Below are 16,180 nucleotides of genomic sequence, written 5' to 3'. Positions count from 1 at the left end.
GCACTACGTAGCCCATAGGCTACAATGCCTGACGCTGTTGCGATCGGAAACAGGGGAATACATTCAGGGGACGCTTGCATTTTGCAGGTATCCCCCCGAAAACTTTAGTTTTTCCCACAATAATAAATATGTCCCTAATACATAAGTGTAACATGTGAACGCCTTCATAGAGAAATCAAATAGCGAGGATCCACTCAGCGCTCCCACCATGGCTGAGGCTGTGCATGGAGACTCCTTTTCAGCTGAAGCCGGTGGGAAACAGGAGGGGGGTGGGAGGCGGAGCTGCTGCGGGGAAGGGGGGTTGGGTTCGAGGGGAGATGGAGGATGAAAAGGGAGCTGAGGGGGAGGAGGGGAGGAACATATGAAGTGGGAGGGGAGAGAGGATGTAGGGCTGGTCCCAGAGGAGGGGCCAGCCACACACTGTAGGGGTCAGAGTTAGCTGGAGGGGGAGGAAGGAGGAGGTGGGCAGAGAAGGGCTGTGGGGTGGGAGGAGATGGAGCAGACAGAAAGGGGATTATGATGGGTCGTCCCCCCCCCCACCCCCCCATTGTTCCGGTGCCTATGCCTGTAATGCATCCTTACAATAAATAGAAAACCCCACTACACATGTTGCAGAGTTGTGTCCCCTGTAATAGTTACTTGTTGCGGGTCCGTAGTCTGTGATCTCCTTCCATCGGGCTGTGTGTGGTCCTGGTAACATGAGGCCTCTGCAAGGGACACTCCACAGATGTCAGATCTAATGGTGGGTACACCCCTAAAAGGTATATCTGCAGATGATGGTTGTTCATACACACTGATCAACAACCATCACTGCTAGAACATATGAAGATGGGCGGTAGAACTGCGCTCTCGTTGACCAGGGGGTGGTGTGTTGTGGTTTCGGGGTGCTGCACCTTTGTGTGGGAGTACCTTTCCCGCACTGAAAACGTATGGGGGTAGGGGGGGTAAGGTGCGCTCTTCCTGCTAGTAATGGTGATGACTTGTGTGTGTTTGTGAGTGGTGTTAATTAGAATGTTTCTTCTGGTGGTGGTGATGTTTTGGGAGTGAGGAGGGTGTGATTGGGTATGGAGTGTAGTTTGGAGTAATGTGAAAAGGGGAATGTAATAGGATCAAAATGAGGCCAGCGAGACACAGTAATTTTGGGCAAAATCTTTTATTGAGTAGTCACAATGCTGCTCTGTTAAGATCCCGGGCAGGTGGGTGGGGTTCAGTGATGAGTGGTGATGAGTCTGAGGAGGTAGGTGGACCCTTTTAGGGGGCTCCTTCCCGTGCGGTTCAGTGACCTTGCACGTCACCCCTGCTGGACCTATGGTCGACAGTCTAGGAAGTCTCGGGGGGTGGGGGGATTTGCAGAGTAGGTTGGAACACCTGTGCGGCGTCCCGCGTGTTGGTGTGAGTCTTGGCAGTACTTACCTACCGGTAGGTTTTTTGTTATGGTGGTGTAGGTCGACGTTGCGGCCGTTGCAGATAGGTTGGATGCTGCAGGTTTGTTGGTGAGCTGGATCAGCGTGTTGCTGGTGTGCTGCAAGTGCACGGCTGTTCTGATTGGTCTGCGGAGGTCAGCGACCGTAGTATGCAGCTGAAATTGGCTCTTGGTCGTGCCGCTGGTGGTGCGGAGCCAGAGGTGTGGATGGGTGAGCTGCTGGGAGGCTGGGTTGCAGCGTGTGTGCTGGGACCACCCCTGGGGGGTGGTCTGCCCGGGATACTGATTCAAAAAAAGCCACTGAGGAGGGGGGATGTGGAAAGTGTGACCGGGATGGAGCCGGTCACTGGCGATGAAGAAGGCACCTGTGCCGAAACGCGTTGGAGACCCTCACATCAAACCCGACACCGATCCAGGCTGACCTCCACTAAAGATCCCCATCCCCACCAAGAGCGCACCTTACCCCCCCTACCCCCAACCATCACTGCTATCTGGCCGGGGGTCATGTTGCGCCCCCCTCCCCGCAGCCTCTGCAGCAGGTATGCGGGCATTCGTCTGGCCGCCCGTACACACAGCACGATAAGCAGATCTACAGTATCTGCCATCGGCTGTGCAGCAGAGCCGACACGATATGTCTGTGAACAATGTTGCTCACAGACCTATCGTCTGTACACACTGGCCAACGGGCAACCGATATATCGGCCAGTGGGTACCCAGCATTGGTCTATAGTCCCGAGGCCTGCTTTCCTCAGGGGTCTCAGAGGATGTGCCCTCGCCAAACCTCTTCTAAACTGTAATAAACACAGAATCGTCTTTATAATCAGCTTGAATAACACGGCTAATACATGTTTGAGCTCCCTTCTGTATGCAGCAAGGCATTTTATTAACCTGTTTCTGGCCAGCCCTGGAAGAGTGGACATGTCCTAAGAGCTTCTAATTCGCTAGTAATTAATTACTTTTTAAACAGTATCATATATATACGACTACAATCATTTATGTAAAAACATATTCTAATTTGCTGTATGTGAATAAACTGTTACACACTCTCTCTCTCTCTCTCTCTCTCTCTCTGTCTCTCTCTCTCTCCCCCGTCTGTCTCTCTCCTCTCTCTCTCTCCACCTGTCTCTCTCTCTCTCTCCGCTTGTCTCTCTCCCCACTCCCCCCTCTCTCTGTCTGTCTGTCTCTCTCTCTTTCTCCTCCCCTCCCCCCTCTCTCTCTGTCTCTCTGTCTCTCTCTCTCTCTCTCTCTCTCTCTCTCTCTTCCTCTCTCTCTCTCTCATGTTTTACATAATCTCCATCATTGTACACCGTGCTCTCTTCCCCCTAAGGGTCATTCCAGTTTTATTACTCACCTGGATTGGTCGGTGAATTCACAGTATTTGATGTCTAATTCCGGAGATTATGAAATCTTGTACTGTAAGTGTTTTACAATGATCTTTTTAAAACCGATTATTTATTTTATATTTATATATTTTTGAATGTTGTGTTTTCCGGCTGTTTCGTCTTTTTATTTGTTACATGTGGCGATTTACATGGGGTAGGGGGGCATACACGCGTGTTACACTTTTTACAGAGGCCTCCAACAAACCATCTTAAAGTTTATTCAGTTAGACATTGTCAGTAAGTGGCTTCTATCCTTCCTGATCTATTATAATAACGTGGCTTCTATCCTTCCTGATCTATTATAATAACGTGGCTTCTATCCTTCCTGATCTATTATAATAACGTGGCTTCTATCCTTCCTGATCTATTATAATAACGTGGCTTCTATCCTTCCTGATCTATTATAATAACGTGGCTTCTATCCTTCCTGATCCATTATAATAACGTGGCTTCTATCCTTCCTGATCCATTATAATAACGTGGCTTCTATCCTTCCTGATCCATTATAATAACGTGGCTTCTATCCTTCCTGATCTATTATAATAACGTGGCTTCTATCCTTCCTGATCCATTATAATAACGTGGCTTCTATCCTTCCTGATCTATTATAATAACGTGGCTTCTATCCTTCCTGATCTATTATAATAACGTGGCTTCTATCCTTCCTGATCTATTATAATAACGTGGCTTCTATCCTTCCTGATCCATTATAATAACGTGGCTTCTATCCTTCCTGATCCATTATAATAACGTGGCTTCTATCCTTCCTGATCCATTATAATAACGTGGCTTCTATCCTTCCTGATCCATTATAATAACGTGGCTTCTATCCTTCCTGATCTATTATAATAACCTTCAGCAGATGCAGCTGAGCACTCGCTGGATTCAGGTTACTGCGGGCATACGTACTTGTCCTATAGCAGCATAGGCTGGGAATATGGGTCACACTACCCCATGCCCATGCAGTGAGACCATGTAGGTATGTGCAGTCACAGCCAGGTATATTACTACGGTGGTGACAGCATGGATGAGACGAAGAAAGCATCGTAGCCTCATCTTCTCCCCATATGGCACCCACCAGCTTACCTACCGTATATATGCTCCTGTCTAGCCCGGATAATAGTGATAGATATTATGTACAGGAGGGTATACCTATATTAGCATCACTTGTGTATTGTGTCCCTTTCATCCAGACTTGAAGTATTTTTTCTTTTGTTGAGTTGCTGAGAGTCTTGTTGATTGCCAGTAGGGGGGCCCTATTTTCTGTAACGGTTGGGATTTCTATTACAGGGATCCCCTCGGCCTGCAAGCAAGTGGTGAGTGTGGAGACCACCCGAGATTTGGAATGGGCGACGCACACCTGCACACTCGGATTCCACGTTTTCGGTTAGTGAAAGTCCCCTTTCTCGAAGACTGGCTGGTTCGTAGCTGGAACCGGTTCGGGTAATTCTGACGCAACTAAGCAGAAGACAAATGAAACCTGTAGCTGTTTCCATTCAGATTCGCACATTTTTTATACAAATGGGAACAATCATTTACTATCCGTCCTGATCTATTACTCAGGCTTATTTTTTAGTTGTTCTTTTACACACACTCACACACACACACACTCACACACTCACACACACACACTCACACACTCACACACTCACACACTCACACACAAACACACACACGAACACACACACGATGGTCCAGATCATTAGCACTTTATTTAATCGGCTGTGTATAGTTCAGTGTCTAAACCAATGGCTGAAATGTTTTTATATGATCACTGGCGCACGCCTCCAACTTATGTCCGTCGTAGTCTCTTAAAAATTGGCCAGCTTAGAAACTCTTGCTGCTGCTTTGCATGCTGGGAATCTTCACAAGAAAGGGGGAGAGGGGGCAAAGACGTTAATTTGTTGTTGTTTGTGTAGCCAGCTAAAAGGAAAATGTTGGGATACAGATGTGTCCTCGTACATCTAGCCTCCTTACGCGTGAAACAGCCGCGCCATGCCGTGGTGTGACTCGGTAGCAATGAGCTGTCTTTTCATGTTTCTTTTTACCTTCAAATGCGTCTTATTCGTACAGCGATGCAAATAGGACGCACAAACAGCTTATGTTGATTAAACCGATATGCGGCACGCCTATGTTCTATGTGTGACTGCGGGTGTACCTGCACGCGAAATGCTACGTTACAGTGCCGCAGCTGCTGACAATGTAACGTAGCAACTGTGCGAATAAGATGCATTGAAGGTAAAAAGTTGCACTAAAAGACGCTCGGTGCTACGCGACTTGTAGCACACGGAGGGATAGATGTATGCGGACACATCTGTATGTGCTTGTAGGGCTGGCTCTAAGCTTCCCTTTATAGTGATTGACTTGTACTGTTTGTAGCTGTTTAGTCTCTCTTAACTGTAAAGCCCAGTGTAGCTCCACAGTTGGGTCTTTCAATAATGCTGTTTGGAAAGTTGGTCGGGCAGCCAATACTACTGGTAAGATGGTTCCCAGCGTTACCTGTAAGATCCGAGGTCCCTCCCGTGTCATTCAGAGCTTCAGCATCGGAGACCTTTTGTAAATCCACAATAACAGAACAGTCTGCTGAAAACTAATTTACGTGATGACCTGTAAGGTAGTAGGTTATTATTGGTCTCCCGTGAGACCAGCGATACTTGTGCGCAGTCCCTGCTAGCGGCCTTGTCATCATTGTGCCGATTCTTCGGTGCTATGATGTCATCTAACAACAGTTTAAAGTTTCTGGTGCTTTATGTATGTGTGAATAAGATAATGCGATAGCGAGATCTGCTTTGCGCGTGACGCCATGTAGTGATATAACACCGCAGAAATATTAGGTGGCTAATGGGGAGATGTATCAAATCTTGGAGTGAGATAAAGTACCAACCAATCGGCTCCTGTCATATTACAGGCTGTGTTTGAAAAATAACAGTATCTGATTGGTTGGTACTTCATCTATCTCTAACGCTTGATACATCTCCCCCTAATATCCATAATAATGTATTGGGTACATTTTTATAAGTTTATTGGTATTTTTTTTATAATAGATAATTTTCCGATGAACACTGAAGTGATGACAGCAGAACCCATGGGTTTATACAGAATATTTTTATTTTATTACTATTTTTTTTAAAGAAATATTAAAATTGTGCATTCTATTCCCAGTCACTTGCTGCCACCCACATAAATAACTTAATGATTGACTATAAAATAAAACAGGATCACTGCGTACCTGCCATCTGTTACGCAAAGCCCATTCATACTTTGCTTTTCTGCAGGAGTGTGGCCAGAGGGATCGGATGGGACGGACCTGAATGCCATCTGCAGATCAGCAGACCACAAGCTTCTGGCGACAGGAGATGACTTTGGCAAAGTCCATCTCTTTTCATATCCCTGTTCACAGTTCCGGGTAAGATACCAGTGACGATCATTATTGCCCTTTAACGTGGGCACCTATTGTGCTAGTCTCAAGCATCCAGCCATTCTGTGTGTTGTCCACAGTCCGCCATTGTGCTAGTATGCCCCGTTATGGGGGCAGTAAAGGTTAAACGAATAGCTGAAAGCCTATGGGGGGAGTCTAATGCCAGTCCAGGGAGTGCATTGGTGTTGGAAGTGGGACTTTACTGCATTGTGCTGTAAGTGGGACTTTGGTTAATGTTCCATGACTGAAGCAGTGTGTAGACAATATGTTTGCCTTATACTATTGTACTGTAACCATCCACCAAATTTAGGTTTAGTACGTTCTGCACAGGCCCATTGTGTTTTTCAAGTCGGCCCTTATTTCGGGAGGCCAGGTAACCCCACAGCAGCCAATCTGGGTACAATGGAATTTCATAGTGCGATCATTCCACCAACTTTATTAAAACACTGAATTTGAGAAAAATACTATATGTCTGTGCTCAGTTGTTGTCCATCTGTTTGCAGGCATCCAGCCACGCTTACGGTGGTCACAGCAGCCACGTCACCAACGTCGGCTTTTTACATGAAGACAGACATCTGGTCTCTACTGGTGGGAAAGACATGAGTATCATGCAGTGGAGGCTTGTCTAAGCCACAGCTTGCCACACCGACACAAGCCTTCCTTCCCATGTGCAACGTGGGCTGTTTTCTTATTAAAGGGTCTTGGAGACGTCCTAGAGGAGAACTCAAGAATTGATCCCCTGGTCATCTGCCCAGACACCATCGCCTCTCTGTGTCCCTATAAAAGGAGGGTATTCTATACCTACAGTATAATCTGCTACATTGTAACTCAATACTCGAAGGTCTTATATTCTGTTCTGATGTAATGTTCAATGATTATAAATTAATGTACTGTAAACTTGTGTTGCAATAAGTCTATCATAAAATAATAATCCTACTTTGTGTACTTATTGTTTTTGCCATGAGCAGTATTGTAATAATGATGGTAAAAGGACTTGGTACGTGCAGTTGCCTTCACAGCGTAGGAACTAATAAATGTGAATGTCTGTAGGTGTCATTGTAACTTTTGGCATGTACTGTATTTGCTTGTCCTCCGTTCCGTCGGAGGCAAATCCCAGATTTCATTTCGGATCCGATTTTTCACGATATTTGGGCATTGCGGACGTCTTATTGCTGCAGAATGTATTTTGCAAACATTTGTTTTGTGTGTTTTAATCTGCTGTGGTGCATATAACCTGCAATAATGTTTTCTACACTTCCTAAATGACCTGTTACACTTACTAGCTCGGTTACACAATCACGGCTGTCACTGCAAATTCCCTAATTCTAAAGTGTCCGTTTTTCACCTGGTGCTTCTCAGGATATGCATTGTGTGACCTTTACCTAGGACTCTTTTGCGTGCTGTGATGCATGCTGGGCTTGGGCCTGGTGTCCAGGCAGTGGAGCAAAGTCTGCACACGTTGGGTAGGTGGAAAGTATTGTTGAATATGTTGCAGATGTAGAGGTTTGGGTGAGCTGGAAGGTCTACACTAAACATGTTTCAAGTGGCTGGGGCTGGAAGAGATACTGAGCATGTTGTAGAGGTGTGGGGATATACAGGCTGGAGGATATAGGCTGGAGATGTTACAGGTGGTGGCACTGGTTAGACGGTAGACTGGACATGTTGCAGGTGTAAAGGTGGGCGGCTGCAGGACACAGACTGGACATGTTGCAGGTGTAAAGGTGGGCGGCTGCAGGACACAGACTGGACATGTTGCAGGTGGTGATGGTAGAATATGCACTGGACATGTTGAAGGTGGTGGTGACAGGAAGACAAGTTGGGCAGTTGGTGGTTTAGATGTGTTTCATATTGGGCACGTTTCAGGTGTTTGTCAGGTCTGTCCAAGATACCATTAGCCTGCTTTATGCTTTTAAAACTTTTATAATGGATTTGGGAAAAGGGAACTTATTATCAATAGTACATCACAACTATGGGCTCCAGATACTAGATGGCATAAACCCAAATGGTAGTGTTGAGTATTTAGTGGCCCTTGGACCTTTTTAGGGTTTCATCTCTTACGGCGATCACCTGCCTGGTCATGGCCTGAAGCGCTGACATTGGGATGGAGCTCGGTGTCAGAAAATGCCCAGTGCTGCAAAGACTGTGAAACGCGTTGTCGCTTATAAAGATATGTAAAACAGCCCTGAAAGTGAAGATAACCTGGCCATTAGTGCTTTAATGTTCCTCAAATTCATAATAATGTGATTTTTATTTATATTTTTGACAATTCATAACCAAGCAAGTAACAAGGCTGGGATTGGGACGTCACACTATAAGGTCTTTGCTGTTTGGCTCTTTAACTACAACTTTGAATAATAAGGCATCCATCTTTATAACGCAGCATCACTTCTGTAGCACTTCTAAGTAGAATTTTTTACATTTATTTATTGGGGCGTACCGAAATATATAGCCAAGTGCCTTTCCCGTGTTCCAATTCCAATGTTTCTTCCTAAGAGGCACTTTGATATGTCGCTAAACGTTAGAGGAATATATCGCTGCAGTCACATAAGAAGGACTTTGCTACTAATGACGCGAATGTTACATACAATATTACATGTGTACCGGGCTGTCACCGTATGCCTGTATTAAGCAGTAAGGCTGCGCTTTACATTTTAATTTCTGTCAGCTATTGTAAATGTGTATTTTTAAAAAGTGCAACACACACAGTAAAGTCCTTTTTATTGTAACACGTTTGCATGGAAGGGATCATGAATACAAGCTTGACTAGAACACCATATAAACGTCTGGTCTTGGACAATAGTGCGTCTCATGCCTATTAGGAGAGTTTAAATGAACTTTATTGTATATGATTGTTTAAATAAAAAGCTTGAAATGTATTGTTTACATGGGGGGGCTAAGGAGGAGACAATAAATCTGAAGTTTATTATGAAATAAATGATTAGTGTGTGTTATTTTTTGTACTCACGGAACTACACTGATATGTAGGTAAGACTGTTGCTTAACTTCGCCCCGAAGGCTGGAGGGTGCCTGAGCCCAAACACAAATTGCTGGCAGTAAGCCGTTTCTCATATGGTTGTCACACGCTGGATTTCCGGGGGGACCGCGTTACCTGGTAGTGTTCATGCTAGGATGCGGGCAGGGCGCAGACTCACCGGTAGGGCATCCTCCGTGCACGCTCCCCGTAAGGGGGTATGGCTACCAGGGAGGGGGCTTGTCCTTGTGACATGAGGGTGTACCCAGAACTTACGGAAGTGTTGGGCTTCCCCCAAGCTCTCCCCGTACGGTGAATAGATGCCCTGCCAATGTGCAAGTACATGTGTTGGAAGCAGGAGTAAGGATCTGAGTGACTTTGACAAGGGACAAATTGTTATAGCTAGACGGCTGGGTCAGAGCATCTCCAAAACGGCAGGGTTTTGGGGGGGTGGTCCTGGCATGCAATGGTAAGTACACGTGTCTTCAGTCCCACCAAACAGCGCCTGTTGGCGTTCCAGGGCCTGTGTGACTCAGCCCAGCGTCCTTTTCACTCAAAATACAGCAACTGGAAGCGACAAAACTACTCTGCTAGACTGCACTGATCAATGTGATATGTGACACTTTTATATCTGCGTGTGAGTCCGAATCTGCGTATGACGTGGTGCGATGCAGAGGACGCGGCTTTCTCTCACACCAGGTTCTGTGGGGCTTCATCTGCGACTTTCTACGTGTGTGAGTAATTCCTGTGCAGTGAAAGTCGCAGCCTCAGTTTCTGGTACACGGAGAGCAGCTTTTTCTCTGCCATGCAAAATAGACCCAAAATGTGAAGAAATAGATAGTGCGCTGCATCTCTCAGAACGGCGCAGTCATGCTGGGTGTCCCGCGCCGTATGGCGTATATATGCTAGGGTATGAAGACACATCTGTACCCACCAAAAGTAACCCAAGGAAGGACAACTAGTGAACAGGTGACAGGGTGATGGGCACCCAAGGCTCATTGATGCGCGTTGGGAGCAAAGTCTAGCCCGCCTGGTCCTATCCCACAGAGGGACTACTGTAGCACACATTACTGGATACGTTAAAGCTGGAAGTGATAGAAAGGTGTCAGAACACACCGTGCCTCGCATAGGCAAAGACAGGGGGGGTTTCCGTCTGCCTGGAAACCTCCCTCCCCAGCCCACACCATGACCACAACAGAAATAGTAATATAATAGATTGTTACTAGTGCTGTATGTTCTTCTCAGTATCACAAATGAAATAATTAGCACCACCTGTGGATCTTTTAACATGTATCAGCCAGTAATAAATAACCTGTGCACAAACTAGGAGATCTGGAAAACATGCACTGTTAGAGATGCACTGCTATAGAGCCCAATATGTACATATACAGTATGTCCAGGTTAGTGCTAGGTTCTTCTGCTGCTCCAACAAGAAATCTACAGTCGCACAAGAATCATTATTTTCCAATTGGATAGAACAAATAGAACCCTCATATATACATATGCATTTAGAAAATCAAACAATTCCTTAGTTGAGGGGCGCTACCACTGACATATATATCATATACACAAAAGAGAGACCGAGGCGAAATGTCATATGTGGTGCACTTTAATTAAAACGTAACTTTTATTAATGTCACAGGCTAATACCCTATTAAGAAAGAGGAACAGCGAAAATTGTTTAAAAATTAAGTGTGATAAAGGAAGAAAATGTGATTAAAAAATAGAACGCGACATGTGTGTCCTGACCTATTGTGTTGTAATAAATATTGACTTATACTATTTGTGACTGTGTGTCTAATTACTCCAGCAGAACCATATGTTTAAGTATCCAATTTAAATTCATAAGAGTGGCACACATAAGTCACATATGATCCATTCAGTATCAACTATTTCCAAAATTCAGTCAGTAAGTATACTAAAAGTTATGTCTGAGGGATGTTAGCATATAATATAGTCATGTGTCCACATGAAGAACCCGTATATAGGCTCACTAGTTAATTGCCAGTTCACCCAATAGCGTGGCTCATTATGTATTATCACATTACAAGATGGTACCATATTATTTAATTGATCCTATAGGGAATTCCTATATGGGCTCATGGATGCCCATTTATCAGATAATGTAGTTTGTATATCAGCATATTGACATGCCCATGTTTATTTATACAATTCTGTTATTCACTATTAGAGTGACATCATCATCTGGGAGTAATTTTCCTTATACACCATTAAATTCAGGGTGTATAGACTGTCTAGTCAGACACTATCTGCCAGAATATTATATGCAAAGAATTAATTAATAGTCACGCTATTTGAATGGAACCGCGCTTCAATCAAATTTACTACTATTTTTATTAAATTATCCAGAAAGGAGATCTCTCCTATTATAGCCAGTGCTTCTGGGAAATATGTAGATACAGTATAATAGTATCAGCATCCCTCACTGATCATACATGCAGTTATCCATGAGAAATCTCATGTGTTATAGCCCATTGTATTTGGTTGTTAAACCGATCTTTCACTGGGCGCACGTTATGACACACTTGATTAACTTATTACACAACATAATTCAACGTTAGGTCGGATCACACATGTCGCTGCCAACGCAGCGTTTCGCTAACCAGCTTTATCAAGGCAAGCTGAATTTTTTGTCCCGACTCATCGATCTGTCCCCAGGTTAGAATCTTTGTTGATCTTGTAAGTAAGGATTTGGATAATTTGGAGAGTAATAAAAAGATTATGAATAATGATTATAACTTAGGAAGAGAAGAACGAAAGGCATTGAGAGAAATACAGACATGGAAAGATACTATAATTAAACCATCTGACAAAGGTGGCAATGTGGTTCTATGGTCTAAGGATAAATATGTAAAAGAATTAAATAGACAACTGGAGGATGTCTCTTGTTATAGACGATTGTTTTTTAATCCTATTAATGACTTTATGGAATTATCTAATAGGATTATATTGAGAGCTAAAAATGAGGGTGTCATAACGAAGAAGGACTATGATTTTTTGAAAACAGAACACCCAAGGATACCGACTCTATACTTACTACCGAAGATTCATAAAAATTAGACTAACCCACCCGGAAGACCAATTGTCTCTGGGATGGGTAGCCTCACAGAGAATGCCAGTAAATTCTTGGATTTCCATCTAAGGGACTTTGTTTTGGGATTACCATCTTTTATTAGAGATACGTCTGATGTATTGAACAAAATCCAGGATGTGATTTTAAATGAGAATACGTGGCTAATAACTTGTGATGTAGAGAGTTTGTACACGAGTATTAACCATGAATATAGAATCAAGGCTGTAGAATATTTTTTGAGTATGGATCAAAATACAGCTCTCAATAAGTTTGTAATTTCTTTACTACGATTTGTACTCACCAAGAACTTCTTTGTGTGTGATAACTTCTACCTCCAGGTACGACGTACTGCGATGGGGACCACATGTGCCCCCACGTATGCTACCCTCTGCCTGGGGTGGTGGGAGAGAGAACATGTGTTTAATGAGGGTAATGATGTTTACACAAAACACATTACCCTTTGGCTCAGATATATTGATGATCTGATAATTTGGGAGGGAGAAGTGAAACACTTTGAGGAATTCCTAATGAAATTGAACACCAATAAACTCAACCTGAAACTAACACATGAAGCAAGTAAAGAGAGTATCAATTTCTTAGACATCTCCCTTACCATCGAAAGAGATGGACATATATCAACTGATTTGTATCGTAAGAAAACATCGACTAACAGTCTTTTACATAGTAAGAGCTCTCATTTTCCTCCAGTTTTGAGGGGATTACCTAAGGGTGAATTCCTAAGCATGAAGCTGAATTGCTCAGAAGATCATGATCAACTGAGTGGAAGATTGAAATCTCGTGGTTATAGTAACAGGATAATAAAGAAAGCTCGTGAGGAGACTGTCAAATATACGAATCAACTATTGACATACAGAATAAAAAAGAAGGAACCAGAATGTGTGAGGTTTGTAGGAACATTCTGTCATGAATGAAAACAGATACAGGAGATCCTTCAGAAACATCTGAATGTATTAAAAACAGACAGAGACCTCACAGAAATTGTTGGAGATAAGATCAATATAAGTTGGAGACAGTCTAAGAACTTAAAGGACATCCTAGTTCGGAGCCATTTTGAGGAACCTAGGAACCCTCTAAGAAGGGGTCCAGAAAAAATGTGGTACTTGTAAGGCATGTTGGACAATGATTACAACTGAAACTTACAGAGACAAATTTAATAAGATCTGGCAGATTCGTGATTATATTGATTGTAATACCACGGCTGTAATATACAATCTGAAATGTCCCTGTAATAAGGAATACATTGACAAAATGATCAGACCTCTCAAGAAAAGAATTTTAGAACATCTGGGAGACATAAGAAATGCCAAACGTGACCTACTACTTTTGAAACCATTGACATCAGTAGCGAAACATTTTTTGAAATATCATGAAAGCAAGTCTAAAGGTGCATACACACACAACGATTTTTTGAATGATTATCGTTAAACGATATTGTTTAACAATAATCTTTTGAAAAAATCGTTCACTTTCTGAGTCAAACGATGAACGATTATTGTTCATGCGCGTTCACGTTTGTAGTTCAGTCAGACTTGTCAACTCAACGATTTTCATTAAGTTAATATGCAAAAATCGTTTGTAGTTCATAAAAATCGTTCATTACATTTAAATGAACATAGTAAATGAACAACTTTAGTAAACGATTTCAGTTCATTTTTTCAAGGTAGAAAATCGTTTACTAAAATCGTTCATTAACTAAATCGTTGTGTGTGTATGCACCTTTAGGGTTTGAGAGCTTATGGAATGAGGAAAATTAAAACCAACATCAGGGGAGGGGACATGGATTGCGAACTTCTCAAACAAGAGACCAGACTTATATTCTTTATGGATACCCTAACACCAAAAGGGTTGAACGAAGAAAATAGCTATATGGCCTTTCTGAAGTAAAATTATAGGTCTAATATATTTATGAAGTTAGTTATGCTGTTACTTACCTTTTTCCAATCTGTGGTAAATAGGGATGAGCTTTTTATATTAATCCTTTTTGATAATTCTTGAATATGAATATGAAGACCCGTAGTGATGATCTACTCCAAATGTGAAGTATATGAGAAACACACAAAATTAGATTGTAATAAGGGAATTGAGTTTCCTGAATGCTCTTAGACATTCTTATATATTCTTTTTCTATAAATTTATTTCCACATGAGTTACACTATTCATTATTCACTTTTAATTTTAATAATGTACACATTTCACTGTCATGTGTATTTTACATATTATTTTTGTGTCTGATTTTACAATATTCAAACTTGTATGTATTTTTCACTTTGATTATTTTTTATTATTATTTCCTTTCTTTTTTATTATAAATTGTTTTTTCACATCATTTTCATGAGACTCTTATAGCCTCTCTTGCATTGTTTTTATTTTTATTAACTTTTATTCACTTTTTGCACTTATTTTATCACTTTCACACACTTTTCCTTTTATTTTTATTTATATATGATATATTTTTTTCATATATATAAATCAATTTTATTATTTACTATTTTCATTTTGAATATACAAAAATTATTTTGATATGAATAAGACAGAGAATATAACAATAATTACATAATACTATATGTGTAGGATTGATAACCTAATTTTTGGAGTACTTATGGATTATAGATAGGATACTTGAGGGATTGATATATGAAAGATTATAAACATGAGTTCAATGAGGCATCCATTAAGTTGGTCTATATATTTCCCTATACATACCAATATGGGGAGATCACGTGACCAGAATTAAAACATGGAATCATACTTTTAGATTAATAATTAACTAGTTTATGCGGATGAATTACATTCCTATGATCCGCACATTATGGATGAGAGATATAGGATTATCTCCTTGTAATTACTTCTTATTGTAGTGCTAATCGGAGATGCGGATCAGTGATCCTTTGCTCGAGTCTATAGCAGTACTAACTATTGGATGACTTGACCTGACGTCATTGCTCTCCTTGGGAGTCCCCGGCAGTCAATCATCGAGGGATGGGTGGAGCTTACTGGAACAGGGCTGTTTGCAATTGGCTAGTCTGCACTGGGACGGCTTGTGATTGGAGTAGGACGATACGTCCGGGTATATATGGATGCCCCGACATGTGATTCGGCTTGCCTTGATAAAGCTGGTTAGCGAAACGCTGCGTTGGCAGCGACATGTGTGATCCGACCTAACGTTGAATTATGTTGTGTAATAAGTTAATCAAGTGTGTCATAACGTGCGCCCAGTGAAAGATCGGTTTAACAACCAAATACAATGGGCTATAACACATGAGATTTCTCATGGATAACTGCATGTATGATCAGTGAGGGATGCTGATACTATTATACTGTATCTACATATTTCCCAGAAGCACTGGCTATAATAGGAGAGATCTCCTTTCTGGATAATTTAATAAAAATAGTAGTAAATTTGATTGAAGCGCGGTTCCATTCAAATAGTATTATAATATTCTGGCAGATAGTGTCTGACTAGACAGTCTATACACCCTGAATTTAATGGTGTATAAGGAAAATTACTCCCAGATGATGATGTCACTCTAATAGTGAATAACAGAATTGTATAAATAAACATGGGCATGTCAATATGCTGATATACAAACTACATTATCTGATAAATGGGCATCCATGAGCCCATATAGGAATTCCCTATAGGATCAATTAAATAATATGGCAACATCTTGTAATGTGATAATACATAATGAGCCACGCTATTGGGTGAACTGGCAATTAACTAGTGAGCCTATATACGGGTTCTTCATGTGGACACATGACTATATTATATGCTAACATCCCTCAGACATAACTTTTAGTATACTTACTGACTGAATTTTGGAAATAGTTGATACTGAATGGATCATATGTGACTTATGTGTGCCACTCT

The 16,180-nt window shown here is 42.0% G+C and overlaps 1 protein-coding gene across 4 annotated transcripts in view; it reads left to right on the top strand.

Annotated features, from left to right (window-relative positions):
- Positions 1 to 9,135, top strand: part of EML1 (EMAP like 1) — a 191,281-nt gene extending 182,146 nt beyond the window's left edge. For all 4 annotated transcript variants that reach the window (XM_088475399.1, XM_088475397.1, XM_088475398.1 and 1 more), the window contains 4 exons: positions 2,751 to 2,838; positions 4,096 to 4,191; positions 6,081 to 6,211; positions 6,727 to 9,135. In XM_088475399.1, coding sequence (XP_088331525.1) covers positions 2,751 to 2,838; positions 4,096 to 4,191; positions 6,081 to 6,211; positions 6,727 to 6,852 — 441 coding nt within the window. In that variant the 3' untranslated portion in view covers positions 6,853 to 9,135. The remainder of the gene's footprint in view (positions 1 to 2,750; positions 2,839 to 4,095; positions 4,192 to 6,080; positions 6,212 to 6,726) is intronic.
- The last annotated feature ends 7,045 nt before the right edge of the window (positions 9,136 to 16,180 follow it).

The sequence above is a fragment of the Taudactylus pleione genome, unplaced genomic scaffold (genome assembly GCF_031769625.1).
Source record: "Taudactylus pleione unplaced genomic scaffold, aTauple2 ptg000171l, whole genome shotgun sequence".
NCBI lineage: Eukaryota > Metazoa > Chordata > Amphibia > Anura > Myobatrachidae > Taudactylus > Taudactylus pleione.
This window is presented reverse-complemented; position numbering and strand designations above follow the sequence as displayed.